General features: G+C 39.2%; 1 protein-coding gene across 5 annotated transcripts in view; it reads right to left on the bottom strand.

Annotated features, from left to right (window-relative positions):
* Positions 1-19,439, bottom strand: part of tiam1a (TIAM Rac1 associated GEF 1a) — a 123,607-nt gene that overhangs the window by 48,198 nt on the left and 55,970 nt on the right. For all 5 annotated transcript variants that reach the window (XM_088639602.1, XM_088639603.1, XM_088639604.1 and 2 more), the window contains 5 exons: positions 8,627-8,728; positions 7,085-8,036; positions 4,593-5,046; positions 1,977-2,149; positions 966-1,190 (listed from right to left, as the gene is read on the bottom strand). In XM_088639602.1, coding sequence (XP_088495728.1) covers positions 966-1,190; positions 1,977-2,149; positions 4,593-5,046; positions 7,085-8,026 — 1,794 coding nt within the window. In that variant the 5' untranslated portion in view covers positions 8,027-8,036; positions 8,627-8,728. The remainder of the gene's footprint in view (positions 1-965; positions 1,191-1,976; positions 2,150-4,592; positions 5,047-7,084; positions 8,037-8,626; positions 8,729-19,439) is intronic.

A 19,439-nucleotide genomic window follows, 5' to 3' on the forward strand; every position in this document is an offset into this window, starting at 1 on the left:
GTTTCAGTGAGTTTATAACATGAAATTCTATTTTAAGATACCAATTTTTCAACAAGGGAAACTGTAATTAACACAGTGAACAGTTTTCCACATACCACTGGCCAGCTGAAGACACAGAAGCAGGTCTACAACATCCTTACTGATAGCAAGAAGGTAGGAAGAATCATAAGGAAGTTTGTATGAAATATTAAAATATTTGTAAAATTTAGTCAAATTAGTAAGCTTTATGACAGGATATTTTTCATTTCTAAATCAAACGTGAATTAATTTTAAACATCACCTTATTTTGACTTCTGAATTCCCTTAATGAGTTAATTGTTTTATGCTCTTCACCCACAGAAAAAGTCTGTAGTCGTGAGGATTGATTTTAAACTAACTTTACCTCTAAAAAAAGGAAGGACTTTGAGATTAGAGGCAAATTAGTCATTTGAACCAAACCAAACTATTCTGTAATTGTGAATCCAGCTGGACAACCTATAAATGTTTAAAAACAAAAATGAGAAAACACCAAAAATGTTAAGAGTGCACTATAAGCAGATTTAGGAAAGGCACAGAAACATTTTCACCCTTTGATCTACAATGTTGCGCTTTGAAGCTTTGAAGCTTTAAAGCTTTAAATCTGACTCTGTGATACTGCTTTTAAAACTTAAATTTCCATGTTTCTTATTGGCAAGATAGCGACTGAGAAATTAGAAATTTGAATCTTCGGCACCTACCTCTAAAGTGAAGGCAGCTGCTGAAATTTCAAATCTATTTGAGACTTGGGGCTAGTCACTCACAAACCCCCATTTATTCAGCAACCTTGTTGTACCATGAAGCCTTTTTGCACAGCTGTAAAACTAAATTCCTACAGAAATAAATGCCCGCAGATTAAATATCTTCATTGTTTTGGCTTGTGCCATTTCAAGCACACCTCTGCCCACAGCAGTAAGAGCTCTGGCTCAGGGGTTGAGCGGTCAGTTCACCTGCTCCAGAATGGTCTTTCTCTTCTTGGTGTCCGTGACCGAGGACAACTGCATCTCGCCCATCTTCTTCATCTTCTCGTCCATGTCGATCTTCTGCTCCAGCTTTTTGATCTCCGACCGCAGCAGCCTGACGGTGTCCTCCCGGTGGTGCTGCCGGGCCACTGCAGTGGCACAGGTGGAGTGGATGGCTGTTATCCAGTTCTCCAGCTCTGTCTGGCTGGAAGTCTGGAGCAGGGGGGACACAAATGTGACTCAAGGTCTAGCATTTTCAAAACTGGGTCAACACCTACACTGTGTGTCGCCCACAATTGTCAAATTGGTGCTACACAAGAGCTGTGTGTTACAGTACGTCTTGATTCTAAAAGTGTATCATTTTAGAAACAGCACAACACAATCATTCTGCATTAAATATACAGTTCCTCAATAATACAAGACACAAACTGGTCCCTGGACTGAGTGAAAGACTCAAGGGAGCTGTGTTACAGCCAACTCGCTCCCTTAGCCAAAAGATGCTGCTGCAGCCGAATCCAAAAGCTAAGATTTTGAAGCTGCCACAACAAACTGATCCAAACAGTAGTGAATGTCATACTATCGAGCACTTGAAAGGTAAGGGCACAAAACATAAGGTGATTGCACATTGGCAGTGTTAGCTTTCATCATTTACAGATGTGTGAAATAAATGCAGAATACAGAACTAATGTCTCAGGGTATTTCCTGAAAAATACACTTTAACTGATTTCCATCTTTAAAAAAAACTTTCACATCAAAGACTCTCCAAAACCTCTCTTGTTTATAAAGAAGATAGAAAAAGAATACACAGCTAAAGGTTGTATATTTCCAAAATCTCTTTACATCATGCTGCAATCATGCTGCTGACTCAGAAAAATTCAATTAAAGATGTAATTACATAAGAAATTCTTCTTCAAAAAAACCTAAGCAAAATTGGCCACTGTTCATTATTTTACATATTGTACTGAAGACCAAAGTTCAGATGCTAAAAGACTTCCAAACCTGAAATAAGAAAGCATCCCCCAGAGAATTGCTGAGACAGAAGACAAAGTCCTTCTTTGGATGCTCAGGAACAGCCTGTACAATGCTGTTTTCCACCCACACTGCATGCTTTGGGATACTGTTGTACTCAATCACAGAACGGCCATCAGTCTCATAAAAGAACAGTGTGCACCCTAGGGAACAAAAGCAAGACAGTGTTACAAGGGAGAACAGTACAAGCAGCCACTGTGCACCACGCAAGGGGAACCACACTAGCCTTGAACCTCACCCATCGGGTCTTTGATAAATGTCTTGGTCTAGCAATGGGTCACCAAGTAGACACACTGTATAATAACTGGAAAGGCAAATATGTCATAGTTACAGTGATACAGTACTTGTATATCATTGATTAGAAGTGATAAATCTTATTAATTTATTTAATAAAAGTATGTGACATACTGAGTTCTGTGTAGAATGGTATTTTGTAAGGGTACACGTTAATCCACATTAACTCCATAGTCAGTTTTCAGTAGAGCTTTCAAAGTCTCTGGAAGTCAGCCTTGCTCTGAGTCTTATAATTCAGACAAAAGAAGGGCATGAGAAAGAGCAGAGAAGACACCGATGCACACAAATGGAAAATATCCCAATGGATCTTAAAGCACTTCGCATAGAGAAGGGGACCCATTTATTTGTCTACCACTGACATGCAGCACCCATCTGGCTGCTACACAGCAGCCATTACACACCAACATCCCCAGAAAACAATACAGAACAGGAGGAAAAGCGAGAAAATGCTTCACCAACTGAATCAAATGGAAATGTTGCAGAAGTCCAGATTTCGTGGGTAGGATAAAGCAGGTGGACCTTCATTCAATATTTCATATGAAGGATGGCACCTTCTAAAGCACAGTGCTCCATATTAACATAGTAGGGGATTGGAAAAACATTCTGATAGGAAAATACTAATACAACATGCTTTTTCCATAGCAAAGAGTAACACCAAATGAGAAACAAAGTTAACCAGGTGGTCCCTTAACACTTCTCAAAAGGCCTATAAATCCATTTAAAACTGAATTAAAGTAAAATAAGGTAGAACTGGAAATTTAGTCTCTGTGAAGGCAGATGTGAAAAGACAGTACAGTACATTTTAATTTTCCCCATAAGTATCACCTTGTTCTAAAACAGGGTGTAATTATAGCAACGGATTGATTTCTCGTTGGGTGTCGATTGTGAGATAATCCTTTCACAACAAAGAGTGACCGGTCTTCACTTCAGTCTAACATAATCACAAAGACACATCTTTATGCAAATCACAGCTGATGCAAATCACTGCTACCAGATGCCTCTGGTAAGTGAGGAGCATTTATACATTGCAGAACAGATGTAGTGCACAAAGGTATTAATTACTAAAGATTACTAAATTTATTTGCACATTGAATGAGTCTGAGGGTGGATGTGGAAAACAGATCTTCTATGAAAGTGATTAATATAGCTTGAAACAAAAGCTATACTTTGAAACATATTGCTCTTGCGTTGCTGGATACTCTACAACAGCGCTAAATCTGTAAGAGATATAAAACGATTAAAATAACATCACAAATATAGTCTCAACATGCAACAATTAAGTTAACTAAATTGACAAACTGACTTTGTTGCTTAGTGAATTTTTAGAAGTAGCATTTGAAGAGTCAGATTTATTTCTCAAAAAGAATGCCAAAATTCACTAACAATATGCAAAACGAGAAGAATAAAGATGGGAGGGGAAATCAATACTATAAGACAACGTACACTTCACTCACTCACCCTCCCCTCACACATTTAGTTTTTCATTTTGCGACAACTGACATTTCAGTACAGACGTGTCTGTATCAGGGGAACTGATGAACTTTTGGGTGTGCGGTTGAGAGTGATTTGCTTTAGTTTGGTCTTTTAAGAAGGGCTGCTACTCTTTGAATAAGAAGGGGTAAAAAGAAGAGGTCAGTGCGTCCATCTAGTTCTTTTGAATTTTTGTAGCATACTGATAAACGTAAAGGCCTAATGAGTTCTATGGAATCTGCTTCCACACTGTGAGACATGCCTTCTATTTTTTAAAACCTTTTAATTTCCACTTATCTCCATAGGTCTGTGTTTCACTCATTACCCTTGAGAAGTGCACTAGGTTGACTCGGTCAAACACCTTCCCAGATTTTGAATTCTTGCATCAGAGAAAGCTGGGAATGCTTAAACTTAGTTACCTCTGTTTCCATTACTATTCTTTAACTGATTTAAGCATTTAAGCTTTTAGCACAGCTCAGGTACAGCTCTTATGATTGCTTGTCGTTTGTCCCCTAAGGTACCCCTAAGGTAAGCTCTGCCCTGGCTTATCCTATGCAGCCTTATGAAATGATTACTTTGTCAAACACTTGAGAGAAGAGCTTGAGAGGAGTCAATCCCACCAAAAACACCTGATTAATTGTCATTTTATGCTCCTGGCATTCCCGCATCATGCTCCTACCATGGAAACTGGTGTCTGTTTGAGTGGAATAAACCAAGTGTTTCCCCATTTCCCCTTTTCCCTCAATGGTGGGGTGACAACAGACCTGAACGGGAACAAAACCCAAGGAAAGCTGACGGGAAGGGAGGAGGGCGGCAGTTCACCTTTGAGGGACACCCAATAGTGCTTCCACTTGCGACGAGCAGCGGGCTCCACCTTCTTGTTCTTCTTGTGCACCAGGAAGTTCTTGACCGCCAGCACGCCGGCCTTGCGCACGGTGCCCTGCGCGGCGCTCAGCAGGGCATCGGACTGGCAGGGGGAGCTCAGGGTGCCGCTGCTCCGCTCGTCGCTCACCGCCGACCCGGCCTCCTCCAGGCTCTCGGTCTTAGAGGAGCTCATCTCCAGCTCCCGGCGGAAGTTCTCGTACACCCCGTGGACGCCCTCGCCTGCCCCGCTGCTGCCGCTGTCGCTCCCCGCGAACATGCTGCTGCCCACCGCCGAGCACACGGAGAAGGAGGCCGACATGGCCTTGGAGCGCCTGGACTTGTGATCTGCACTGGCTGTTACTCCATCAATCCCACTATCTGCATATTCACTTCCTTCCCCTGTTGTAACATCCTATGAGCACAAAATGAGCACAAAAACAATTTCACATCTCAGGGCTGGGGCTGCATCGTTCTGTGACTTTCAGTTTATAGGGTCTCGGATCACTTTTTCTCAATTTTACAAATCGGTGGACAAAAACTTAAACCTTTGTGAAATTTGTCAAATACAAGATTATACAGAGGCAGAAAAAGCATCAGTTTTAATATTTTGTTGCTCATGCTGCAGTTAACAGTATGATTTAATTCTATTTATATACTAATATGGAAGGACTCCTCCATGACATCTCCATCAAGCACAAAAGTGACTCAGCACTTTGTTTCACACATGAGTAGCAGCCTTTCCTTCTCCTTGCCCATGTCAAGATGTGTTTTCCTCTCGCTCTTACAGATTTACAATTAATGACTAAGCCCATTGCCTTCCAGCCTTCAGCTCAAGAGAAATACCATAAAACTCTGCATTATAACAAATGACAATCCAATTCAAAGAATCTGTAGGTTTGTGAATTCTAGAAACCAATAAATATTGGTAAAAAAAACAAGGTGTAATGTTAAATACAAAGGTGTCAAACTGTACAATTAAAATAGTATTATTTAGAAAAATTCACTACATGAAAGTTATATGACCAAATTATTTAAATAAGGAAAATATTTTCTCGGTGCACACAGGGAAAATGCTTATCATAAATAATGAATTCAGAATAATTTAAAGCATCTAAAAACTTTGCTATATCGACACTTTTAAAGAACCGTTACATTTATGAAGGTCTTTAAAGAGATTGACATCACACCAGCATAACATACATTATTTCTTATACAGAATGTGAGTCATAAAGCTGCAGGTCAGGTGTGTGATCTTATATATGATAAGCCAAGGGCTGGAAGGGGTTGTGAAGACAAATCCATTTTCCAATTGACTCCAGAACACTGCTGCAGCGGAACGGTTGTCAGGAAGAAAGAGCAAATGTTCCTTCATAAGGTCCCTATCACCTTCACACAGGCCGTTTTGCAACCCAAGTTTCTGTGGTTTGAATATGAGATATTGTATCTCTTAGGTGTGTGTATTGGTGGGTAGTCGCTGCTTGTGCTCAGACAAAAGCCTGAGCTCACGCACAATCATCTTAAGCAGGTTCTCAAACCATTTTCTGTATCGGAGGACCCCTTTTCAAGTGGTTACTCCTGATAAGATCCCATAATTAAACTTAAAATAAATAAAGACTTAAATAAAGATATGTGACCTGCTCTCCCCTAACCAGACTCTTCCAGGTGAGTTCATGTGCTTATTTTTCAGTTTTTCTATCTCTATGGCATGTGTTCTATGTGATATTTGTAAATATCCTGACTTTGTAAGAGCATATCTGCGAATCAGGGTCAAGAGGTTAAGACATGGCTTTCTTAAAAACTCCTTTTACACAACTGACCAGTAACTTTAGAAAAAACTGCACTGACAACCTACTGTAACTATCATCAAGAGTTTTATCAGCAGTATGACTGAACGGAACATAAGTATTCATCAACATAAGTGTTGATTTTCCACATCACAGGTCTTAGGGTGAAAAGTTTTCTGGGGGAGAAGTTTTATTGTATCCAGATGATCGGAAAATTTGGATATATTTATTTGATGTTTATAGCTTGTACAGAACATATTTCACAAGTGTGTTGCTTAAAGTGTGTGAAGATGAGTAAGGCAAAGTGCACCAACAGTGGCAGTCACCAAGGTAAGCTATGGAGAACCACAGTTTTTTCTGATGATTAGTGAGGAAAATATGGCTCGAGGTTCATCGAAACTGACTGTTACTACTGAGTAATTTGAATACTCATGGAACATTTCAAGTTACTTCCTCCTGTAGCATGCACAGCTGGCCCAAGGCTAAGGTTCAAAAGCTTATATAAATACTACCCTCTATCTAGTTTTCCAAAGGATGAAAGAGAGAAGGCATGTAAGAATGTCGTGCTCTTACTTCGCTAACAATTAAAAAAAAATCAAAATTACTTAAGACAGAACAATGCAGGCCTTTTAAGATAATGCAGTGAAAAAAATATATTTATTTTACCTGTGTAGTCTGCGCTCTCCTGCCTTGCATGCTGGCTGGGTGTGCAGCTGGCAGAATGGCCACGCCCTCTGACAGGCAGTGGGACCTTCTGCAGGGGAGGGTGTAGGCCCCATATGAGGTACCGTCATCTTCAGAAGACAAAAGCGTCTTTTCAGCAGTCACCTCTATGCATGTGCCAGCCTCCCGCGACCCCTTGTTGTGGCAATACTTTCCAAACACGTTCCGAGAGTCTCTCGCACTGTGGCTCTTTTGACCGCACAGCTCATCCAGAGAGCTGGCCCTGTTGTTGGGGTCCAGTGACTCCATACCCTGGGGGCTGGCTTGGAGCTGTTCACAGTCATTGTAGTCCTTTTCATCCGATGCGTCAATGATCTCCTCTGTGCTGGTTAAGTGATCCTGACTGATGTCCGAAAGGGAAAATTCCAAGCTGTCTTCACGCCACATATCAGCAGATTTAGACCTTTTTTTCTTAAAGTTAAAACTCTCATTTCCCCTTGGTCCATCGTTCACCCTTTGTATGTAAGTGGCCTCCCCCTGAAACAGTCTGCTCTTCTGAGATTCTTGCATGCTAGGAACAGAAGCTGCTGTCAGCACCGTTTCCACAGTGGGATCTACTAATGACTCATTGTGAAAAGAAGCTGGCCTTAGATTCATGGCAACACTGTCAACCCAGATAGGGCTACCAAGATCTCCTAAAATACTGGTTTCATTGAAGGGCTCAAGGCCACTGTCTGCAAGGGATTGTGGGATGCTGGGGGTGCTGCTTGACCGGGTACTGGTTTCAGAATTCCTGTGCTCTACTTTTCCCGAAGATGCATGCCTGGAGCGTCTGGCCTGCTTGCTGGAGATCCGAAGGGATCTGGACATGTGCTTGCGAGACAAGTGACCCTGGTCATTACCATAAAAACCGTGGTCCCCATTCTGGCTTTCTACATTTCCCATGGTTCACACTCTGCAAAGAAAACGTAGACACCACAATCAGCACTATTCTAAAACACACGAAATGCCACAGATGAGAGGAGAGCATTATTCCCATCTTGCACATGAAGTTGTTGGATTTCCACCAAGCCATTCTTTAAAAACTCTCAAGTCAGCACCAACAAAATGGAAATGAGTTCCAAACTCCTCCCACAGTGTAAAAAAAACCCTGTTTTCTTATTCTGAATGATTACAAACTAAATTTCCACTACTGACCCCATAAATGTCTGGAAGATTAATTTCAGCTCTCAGGAAACACTAAAGTATTGGTCACTTCTTTCTGAGAAATTGGTCTTTTGTTATTTTATATGCTTACTGTGCTACAGCAGTATTAAGCAACATATCACAAACCCAAGAGCATAGAAAATTTCATTTTCCATGCAGTGTATATGTGGCTTATTTCTAACCTCATTAAGCTAGAAATAGCTTTGAAGTAAACTAAATTTGCAAGAAGATTAGGATTTAATAAACATATACATAACTATAAATTATTTGATGGCTTGGTCCTTTCTGTTAAAATACATTGCAGCAATTTAGTAAAACTGTTTAATTACTCTGTACAACCTGCAAAGGCGTGAGCTTATGGACATCTCCAGGTTCTTCAGGGATCTGACATCAAAGAAAGCATCGTCTTTCCCTTTAAAATGCCAGATAGGTCACAATGTTCTAGGAAAAAAAAGGAGAAAAAAGAGAAAGGAAATAAAAATGTGATCAATCTTTAGCTTTAAGTAAGATTTCTATGAAATTCATGTTAATATGCTGCACTGTCTCTCACATTCCCAAAGCATAACTGCTGGCTGGAACAGCATGTGATGTAATGAAAGTCAATGCTGAATTTAGTTCTTTGATTCTAGCCACATTCCATTGCAGGTAGGTGCTGCCCTGCATATGATAGGTATAGCATCAAATCTTTCTGAAAAATGCCATGATTTCAATGAGACTTTCTGGTAACTATTGAGGACTATTTTCATTACTACTAGATTATATATACATATACATTTATCCTTTATTTTGCTTAGAAGTCCCACTTGTTTTAATTTCTATTTTACTTGAGAGATTGGGGGCACAGGGGAAAAAAACTTTGATGCTCTAAAGGTGCCACACTTAGCTCTGGTCATAGGGCTGCAGGATATTTTTATGTCCAAAACTGTCACAGAACCTCCATTTAATAGCTCATCTGAAAGAGGCCACTGCCTATAGTGTAGTGCCCTCTGTCAGACTGGAGTTGTACTTTCTGATTGAGAGAGAAGAGTGCCACCTACTGGTCTACAGAGATAACCAGATTGCTGCTACAAGTGTCAATCAGACTTCAAGGCACTATGACTCCTAGCTAAAATTGTTATTATTGTTACATTTAATGTCTTATGTGTTTAGATGAAAAGACGAATCTCTGTGTGTGGGGGTAAACACAAGACAGTTGTAACCACAGCCTCAACCCAGCCACAAACCTGTTTTACAAGATACCATATCTAAAGCCTCTGACAAACACAAACGGGATAAAATGAGAGAAAGCAGAGTGATATGATACACCATAATACATCAGGGAAAAGGTAGCAGTGAGAACCCTTGGTAACATAAAGTATTGTACATACAGTGTGTATGTTTAAGCAGAACCTCAGAGATTTTTTTTCTGTCATCTACAAAACTAAAAAGAAAATGAAAAAAATATTGAATCCCAGCACTATACAATGCAATATTCTTTCCTTGTGTTTGGCAGCAAGGTGGAAATATTGAATGCAATAAGATAAAAAGGAGACAGAATGAAGGGACATTTATCATTGTGATTTTCACTTGTTATGCCTTACTACTTAATCTAAAGCCTTATTCTGTATGATACACCAATAGCATATAGCCAACTGCTAATGACTAAATAAGATAAATCACTAGCTACATAAATACCACATCAAATGCAACCACAGTACATCTGTGAATACATTTGTTAAGATTGGCCAAAGCAGGACAATGATTATGGAAATCATGTCAATAGCAACAATGATAAATGAGAGGATGCCATTCAACCCATCTCACCCATGTGATAATCCAAGTATTCAAAATCCTCAAAGGCAGAGACAAAGAAGTCAAACCAGTGGACTTTGGAAGAATACAAATAAATCTCAAAAAGTGAACAGACACAGGCTAGGTGGAATTCAATTTATAACAAAGAAGAGGAGGCATTTCTTTATTACAGGGATGTAGGAGTGTTGAACAAGGACCCAGCCATGTGGTTAAGCCGATATCCTGGCTGTTGGCTAATATACAGTAAGCCAAGTAGGCCAAACGGCCTCCGCTAGCTTGTAACCCTTCTTACATTCTAATATTGCAGAATTAATCTCAGAAAACCATCTACTCTCTGAAGAATCCCAGAGTAAGCACTTGAACAACCTGACTGGGCAATTTGTTTCAGACGTATCCCAGCCCCTATAACTCTGCTAAAACAAATTATTTCCACAAAAGGAGAAGATCAAAAATAGTGATGAAGGTCAATGAACCTGTTAGTGTACTGGTTCCTTTATGTGCACCATCCTGGCTGATATCAAGACAAGCAGCAGGAGGACGCTGACAGAAGACACATTCATGATAAAGTATGGAAATCACGGCTCTAATCATCGCACCTGCCCTGTTGAGAATCCAGAACAAATCACTTCCTGCACTTTGATAACAGATGACATATAGAAGCAAGAAGAAGTAAGCTTGTCACTAGTTCTAGGTGTTAAGATGTTGATGCTTCCATCTCACATCCTAGACTGGCTCAAAAAAAAGATCATTCTAAAGAATTTCTGAAAAACAGTTGACAGCTTATTTAAAACAAAATGTGTCTCATTATACGTTATGTAAGCTTGTAGGTGTCAAAACTACATCTGTTCATATTATTGCATTTAGTACCCACTAAAAATGTGATCTGCAGTGTTTTTACATTGAATGACAGTATAATGTTTCATCCATCCATTTTCCAATCTTTAATCCAACACAGGGTCATAAGGGAGCCAGAACCTATTCCAATAAGCAATGGGCATAAGGCAGGATACACCTTAGATGGGATGCTAGTCCATCGCAGGGTACACGCAAACAGACACAAACATGCACTCACACCAGAGCCAATTTTCCTAGAAACCAGTTAACCTACAACATGCAAACACAACGAGAACATACAAACTCCACACAAACAGCATCCGAGATCCAGAACAGAAACCAGGGTCTCAGTACTGCAAGGCAGCAATATTATGCCATACCATGCCAGCAGTGATCTCGCCCTGCAACTCACAACTGGCAGCCCACTGAAGCTAAGTAGGTGGTGAGCCTGGTCAATACCTGGATGGGATACCTCCTGCAAAAAACTAAGGTTGTTGCTGCTGTATTAGAGGGGCCAGTAGGGAGCGCTCATCCTGCAGTCTGTGTAGTTCCTAATGCCCCAGTATAGTGACAGGGACACTATACTGTAAAAAGGAGCTGTCCTTCAGATGAGATGTAAAACAGAGGTCCAGAATCTCTGTGGTCATTTAAAATCTGACCGTTTTTCAAAAAGAGTAGGGGTGTTACCCTGGCGTCCTGGCCAAATTTCCCATTGACCTTTACCAATCATGGCCTCCTAATAATCCCCATCCATGAATTGGCTTCATTACTTTGTTCTCCTCCTCACTGATAGCTGATGTGTGGTGAGTGTACTGGCGCGCTATGGCTGCCGAGGAATCATCTGGGTTGATGTTGCACATTAGTGATGGAGGGGAGTCCCCATTACCTGAGTGGAGAGTCCTGAAAAGTCCTGATAAGCGTAAACTATTAGTATTATTAACCACTGTCCCACATATACGTTGCACTTAAATAAAAAATTCTAATATGAATATGACACAGAAAGAAAATACTGGCATGACAGGGAAAAAAATAAATCTAGAAAAGCATTTTTCTAGAAAAGCTTTTCACTAGAGACTGCATGTTAGGTAGACACAAACTGTTTGGGGAACTATTTCATTGTGATTGATATTTTGAGTTAATTTCGGTATATTTTTGTAAAACAGAAACATCTTGAAACTCAAAGGTTAATTCCCTAACACACTCCCACACATGAGTTTATTTCTTCCACATGACCCAATTTTACAGCTGCTAATCCTATTTCCAGAGAAATGGGCCGTTAAGCATTAAATAATAAAAAAATAGTGTAGATTTCGGATACAGAATTTCAAACTCTGTATCATCGCATGAAATTTGCAATATTTATATGTTGGTGTTCAAAGCAAGTCGCTGTGGCGAACGAGCCCAGACAGAGAACAGAAAGCAGAGAAAAACTGGAGCCGTGAGAACTGATTGCCAGTGAAGCAGACTGGCGTTTTCCTGTGTCTTCAAATCCATCAGTAGACTGTAATGGCTCTGTATGAGTACAGAACTGGAAAAACAACTTTTGGCTCCCACTGTGGAATGAGCTCAAAGAGCAGCAAAGTAAAAGTGAAACAAGAGGAGAAAAGTACAGCGAGTACAAGCAGATATGAGGTAAACTGACAGAAATGGTGCATTACAGTGGAAATGTTCTCAGTTTTTATTTTCCCCTGTCCAGGCGCAAAATGGTCAGGAACCAATCCTTTCCTTTTTTTTCCCCAAAATTACCGATAATACCCACAATGCTGTCCTGCAGTGGTGTCAACAAAAGGTTTGACCTGTTTTGTTCAAGAAAAAGAGAAAGCATTCAAAGACTGTCCAAAAGCTCCAGTTCACATAACATCAAGGTGCCAAGATCAACGCTGTGGATAGCTTTGATATGAGGATTAAGCTTAACGTTGTTTTTTTTTTTTCATTTAAAAATAAAGATAATTTTTGGAATTGTCTCTTAAAAGAAAAAACACATTTCCAAGACACAGATGATACTTGATGGCTGTTTTTTTATCTCCACATAGGAAAACAATCCTTCTACCGCTCCTGTACCTGCTTTGCAGGTTGAGAGATTGGATGGTGACAGCAGTTGTCTGCTTCTTTTCAGATGAAAGAGAAGAAAAACTGAAAGAACAAACATTTGTTTTTCCCCTAGAACCGGCTGTCCTCTTTTGTGTGCAGTCACCATGTCCCGGTAAATGGCAGAATGCCTCTGCACTGTGCATAGTCAGTCAAGCTTAGCACAATTAAAAGTCTTATATAAGCCAGAGCTGACCCTATTTTTATATATTACAATTACTTTCTTCCAATTTATCCGGACTGATTTCGTCTCCTGCTTTAGTTCAAAGTTTTGGTCTGATCCAAAAATGACATCAACTTGTTGTCTGGGGTTCCAGACTTGTCTGGGGTGATTCATAGGCATAGTCAAATTTGTGTTACATTCTCAAACACCACTTAGTGAATCGGAATGCTATTGTGCTCTTTAAATGACTGACTGAAAGTCTAATTTGTACTAATGTATTACCAAACAAATGCTTAATGATGAATTTTCTGGCAAAACTCATTGTTGTTCTGGCACCCTCTCCTTCATTTAGCTTTCACCATCAACGCACCATTGTTAAAAAGTTTAATGAAAAGGTGCTTCATCATTTCCTATCAGCGTTCTCCTCTGTAGTGCAGGTATGAGAACACATGGTGGTGTTCAATGCACAGCAACCCCTTGAAAACAGCATCTTCCTATTGAAGAAAATCAAGCAGAAATCCTTCCAAAAGCAGTCAAGTATTTTTTTTTCCCATGGTTTCTCCACATTTTGTTCATCTGTGACCGAGGTTAAGGGAGTCATTGACTTCTCAAAAATAAAATGGAAGACTGTTAAATGGAAAAAATCTAATGTTATGTGGATTTATATCAGTACAATAAATATATTAAAATGTAATTATTTCTGTTATTAAAATATAATTATTTCTACCCTTGATTCAGCAAAAATATGACCCAAGATGTAGCAATAAATGACTAGTCAGACTTTGTAAGGTTAAGAACAGCTTTCTGAAATTCTGTTGCCTTGCATTATTCATCAGCCGCAGCTGGTATCAGAACAGCTTCATTTGGAGCATGTTCTCAAAACTGCTCTGATGATAGCCATCTTAGCACTTGAGCCCTGAATTACAAACAATTCCAAATTCTCATTGAAGAGATAAATGACAAAGATCTTCATGAATGATTTTCCAGGAGACTGGAGATTGTTTTTTTTATTTATTGAATGCTCTGATATTCAGTGTGAAGTGTGACGAAAATGCCAGAGCCTCAGTTTAGTTGTGAAGCTTTTAGCACATTCAGTATGTTGCTAGATTTGAATAAACTAAGTTAGGATCAATAAGGAAATAACTTCACAAATGTGCTTGCATTTATCTAAAACTTTATAAGTTTTAGAGAAATTTATAAAAAGTGTACTAGCAGATTTTTCTCTCCACATAACAGGCCTGTGAAAATAATGATATGCCAGAAGCAGTGAAAATCAAAAATCAATATTAAGCAACATGGAGGATCTTAATGTACATGAAGACTATAGATCAGATTCAAAACTGTGCAATCTCTGCAAGTACCTGAGGAAGCAGTTGCCTTGGTGAAAAGTACCAGTCTGCAGGATGATGTTAGGCTCCTCTATGCTAAAAGGGTAGTACTGGACAATTTACTGTACCAAGGAATAAGGCTCCCAATATCACACTGGCTTCAGTTTGGGCTCCACTCAAAGTCTGATTTTCTGCATTCAGACAAATCAAAGTTATAATCCAGACTATCAGTTATAATCCAGAACTCTAACCACTGCTCCATATTTCTACTGGCAAATTCATCAAACGTATACCATGACTTCTACCATTATTAACACAGAGTTTAATTTAGAATTAAGGTTAAGACACTACATATGATTTCCACATTGTGTGTAATATCTCCATATTGAAAATGTAGAGATAGTAATTTGATTTGAAAACTAACTCAGTAGAAAAGCTCATGGATAAGTCTTCCAATTAAAACGACACCTGGTCTGCTTTAAAAAAATGAAATTGCACTTTAATTGTTAGTTCAGTACAAAAATATATATGTTTATGAAAAGCAAAAGTGACCTAACTTTACTTTATCTTCTATAAAATGTGAGATTTGCTATGATATATTCTCTGGGCACAATATGGCAAAATATTATCACAGGTTTATTTTTTGACTCCTTTGTGGAGTGACAGAAATTTCTTGCTAAGAAAAATGTACCTTGACCTATGATTCAGAGTAAAATGTGTTTCAGTGAAGGCTATTACTGACTATAGCAAGAAAAAAGCATAGAGCAGCTGAGCAAAAATGTTTTTTAAAAAGGGGAATCCAATCAAATTCAAAACCATTGCAAAATACTTTTATTTGCTAGAACAAATAGCATTATATACTGGATAATGCCTTTTCAAATATCCTTACTTTAAAAAAAATATATTTAATAGAGACAATCAGAACTTATTGATTTTTTTACACCAGTTATTTGTCCCCATCACTTCCCAAGGTAATACCAGGGAGGGATCATGAAATCTCAACCTAGGGGTTAAGAAGAAAATCACAGGTAGCTATCAGGAGAACCAATTCATCCCATCTTTCACACCATTAAATACAAGTTTGGGAGAAGCCCATCTCACCCTCTGCTCTTTTAAGTATAAACATTTGCCCGCTGATCACCCCCTTTGTGCACATCTTTTCTTAAACTTCTCCTGCCAGCCCATTTCACCATTCATCTGCACTACTGCAGAAGTCTCCCTGGTTCATTCCTCACAAGCAAGTGGGGTTTTGGCAAACCTGACCTCATTGCCACAGCTGTCATTTCCTCAGTCAGGCAAGTCAACACCAAACACTAAAATTCTGTGTACACTATTATTTTATATCTATCATTTCATAATAGTTAGAATTTGACCGAACTACTGACAATTTCAATCAGCCAATGGATTGGAAACATCCAATGGTATCTGTTTCACCAAAACAGGAGAGTAACTTGTTCTGGTCTAAATTATTACACGAAAAAAATAGAAAAACTTTATTTTACTTGATTTTTTTAATTCTCTCATTTTACCATACAGCTTTAAACATTGTTAGTCCAAGAAATAAAAGCTAGCATGAGGTAAGATTTGCAAAGATTACATTACATTCATTTGGCAGACACTTTTATCCAAAGCAACTTACACTTGCATCCAGTCAAGATGCAAAGGATGTATACCTGTAGCATGAAACAACAACAAAACCACAGAAAACAGCAAGCACAGCATTAAGAGCTGGGGTGTCCCCTCCACCACCACCAATGTGCAGCCCCACCTGGATGATGCGACAGCAGCCTTGTGGCCCCTCAGCCTTGGTATTGCCAGTAAGCCTGAAGATTTGGGGTCTCAGACAGCATAGCATAGATCCTGCGACTGGTCTGCATCTGCAGTCCCCTTGGAGGCCTGTAGGCCAGCTCCCAAGGATTTGTATCCAATGCAGGCCACAACATGTAGCCAAAGCAAAGAAACAAGGAGGGAAAAACATGAATGACCACAACAAAGGATTACAGCAAGTAATATTTGTCACTACTGTAGGTGGTCACAGCTTGGCCAAATTCATTTGCAAAACAATGCAGGATTGATTAGTTTGAACACACCTCCTGCAAATCACAGGTAAAAGTACTACAGAACAGTTTCTAAACTAAATCATTCAAACTATAATGCCATTAATGAACGTCAACTGAAACGCACCCAAACACAAAACATAAAAAGGCTGTTACCTATGCAGTTGCTGAATGTAAACTGAACGTCTACAATGACTAGTTGCAATGCACGCTAACAGGTTAGATGTTTCACAACTGGTTGGAAAGACATGCAGAAATGAAAAAACAAAAATAAATCAGACAAGCTGTTAGTCAGCTTGGCTCATGGTAACATCCCTCACAGAGCACAAGGAGCACAGCACTAATCCATCAACAATCGTTCCAGCTGCAGGCATTTAAGGTGCCTTCAGGAAAGCTAATGTAATTTGGAAGAGTGATGAAACTTATACTGACAACAGCACAAGATCACAAATCAGCCATTTGTGTGACACCACAGGGAGAATCCCAGTGACAGTTGTTCAGGGCTGGGCCTTGTCATTTGACCAGCATTCTCTGGACCATAGGGCTTCACTCCAAAACAAGTTCCATTAATAACTAAGCTTCTCGGAAATTTGTTCCCCAAAAGAAAAAGAAACAGCCTCTATACTCTGCCGAACACCAGTGTTCATTTTTCATATGCAACATGATGGGCAACATCTGAAGTCTCCTGTTCCGGATACATAAACTAAAGGCCACTGTTTTGGTAAACTCAACGGAGAGCCATAAATAAAAGTGAAAAGGGAAAGGCTTTGTTTTAAACTTTTAATGAGATGCACTGAAGAGCTTGTAGCATGCTATCATTTCTCAATGAATAAAGAAATACAAAACCGCTGCTGTATTCACAGCATGTTTCTTAAACATGTTGGAACAGCAAAAGTATTACTACGAGCAACAGCAAAGCAACCAAGGAAAGTGGCATCCTTAAATTGTCCCAAACAGGGACTACTTTATTTTGTAATGGAATTTTATGCCAAAAACAAAGGTATTACCCAAAGAACATGTGGCTTCCCTGCGGCACACTGCAGAATCCACAATGTTTCTCTCATCCTGAACTTTGTTTAATGTAAAGAAAATCCCTTACACTTCCAGTAGTAAAGATGTAGTTATCCCTGCAGTTAAGCCTGCTTTTACCCAACATAGATTAAGGAAACCCTCAAAGAAAAAGACTTAAAATATATAACAGTAGCTGGCTTATATTACTAAATCACACTGCAGTCTTCAGTCACACATTTGTTATCTAGGGGGTCTCTAATAAACAACATGAGTTGGCATCTTTTGAATCAGTGCTTCAGTGTAAAGTGAAAAACCACTACATGAGAAGAAATTATTTCCTGTGTCCCTCGTTTTCAGACAAGGAATAGATTTATAAACGCTAGCAATTTATCCCTCTTCCCCTAGAACGAAAAAGTATATACTAGAAAGTGTAAACAAAATAAAAAAAAATAATATCATAAAATGAAAACTAATATTTAAGTATTTAAAAAATAAACTTAATGCAGCAGGGCAACGATTTACAAAAGTGCAAAGTGTTTTCTGCAAGACACAACATAATGAGAGTTGAACATAATCCTCTAACAATCCAGAGACAGCTGTTTCAAACCTGGTGTTATTAACCAGCTGTGTGACCAGGATGAATCCCTGAGGTGTGGCGCTCAAGTGGGAAAATGCCAGCAGGACTGGTGGGTTCAACCCTCGAGTTTCCACATCACAGCAAACCCTGAGGCTTAACAGGCCATCCTCACAAAAGCAGCTCACTAGGGTTCTGTAGTGTTGCACTGAGAAAAGCAGCATGCACTCCTACTCTTAGCCAAATCTATCCACCCATTTTCTAACAACTTCATCCAATTTAGGGTCACGGGGGAACCGGAGTCTATCCCAGCAAGCAACGGGTGGAAGGCAGGGTACACCATGGATGGGACACCAGTCCATCATAGAACACACACAGACACAAACATGCACACATTCATACCTTTGCCAGTTTTCCACCACTGTGCCGCCAGTTATCCAAATGTGCTAATCAAGTGCCAATTCTCAAATGGAGGACACAGCAAAACACAAATGTCAGTTCTGTTGTTTTTTAAAACAAAACAAATCTGCTTATGAATTAAAAGAATTAAAGTTGAATGTGCTACACAGAGTTTACTACAAAGAAGAAGTGAAACAAGACAACTTATAATTGTCAGATAATTTGATCTAATAATCCTGGCTGGTGGAAACTCTTTGAACATCCTTACTCATTCACAGATGAGGACTGGATCCCTGCTGTTGAAAACGATCTCTTCATCTAGTGAGGAATTTGACTTGGGTACTGGAATCAATCCCCTGCTGTCTTTAACAGGAGCTTGCAATATCTCCATGAGCCTTTTTTCTCCTAGTAGTCTGCTGTTATATACTACTGTACTATGTGTTGCATTAATGACTGTACTTGATTATCGTTGAATTGTTAGAACTCCTAAACCAATAAATCAGAAGGTTTCTGAACCAATAAATTATAGGACCAATACCTTTCCTGGCTAAATCCAGAAACTCTACCACTTATAGTTCCTATTTATGATAGCATCCAGCATTCTGTACATATTACATCTTCTACACATGAAAACCATACGGACGCTAATTGCCCTTATTTTATAAAAAAAATACGAAAAATGTGGTTTCACCATTCAGGGGTAAATTATAAAACATTTTCTTTGCCACCTTAAAAAAAGATTAATTAACTTTACCTTAGTTGTGCACCAATGTAGCTTAAATCCCCAAAAATTCAAGTCATTTAAAACATTTTTTTTGGGTCATATCAGGATTTTGCAATTATCCAAGCTTGATGCAGTGTGAGAAGTAAAGGCTTCTGTAAAGTAATACAGATTAATACCACTTTA

The sequence above is a fragment of the Lepisosteus platostomus genome, chromosome 7, assembly GCF_059453375.1.
Source record: "Lepisosteus platostomus isolate fLepPlt1 chromosome 7, fLepPlt1.hap1, whole genome shotgun sequence".
NCBI lineage: Eukaryota > Metazoa > Chordata > Actinopteri > Semionotiformes > Lepisosteidae > Lepisosteus > Lepisosteus platostomus.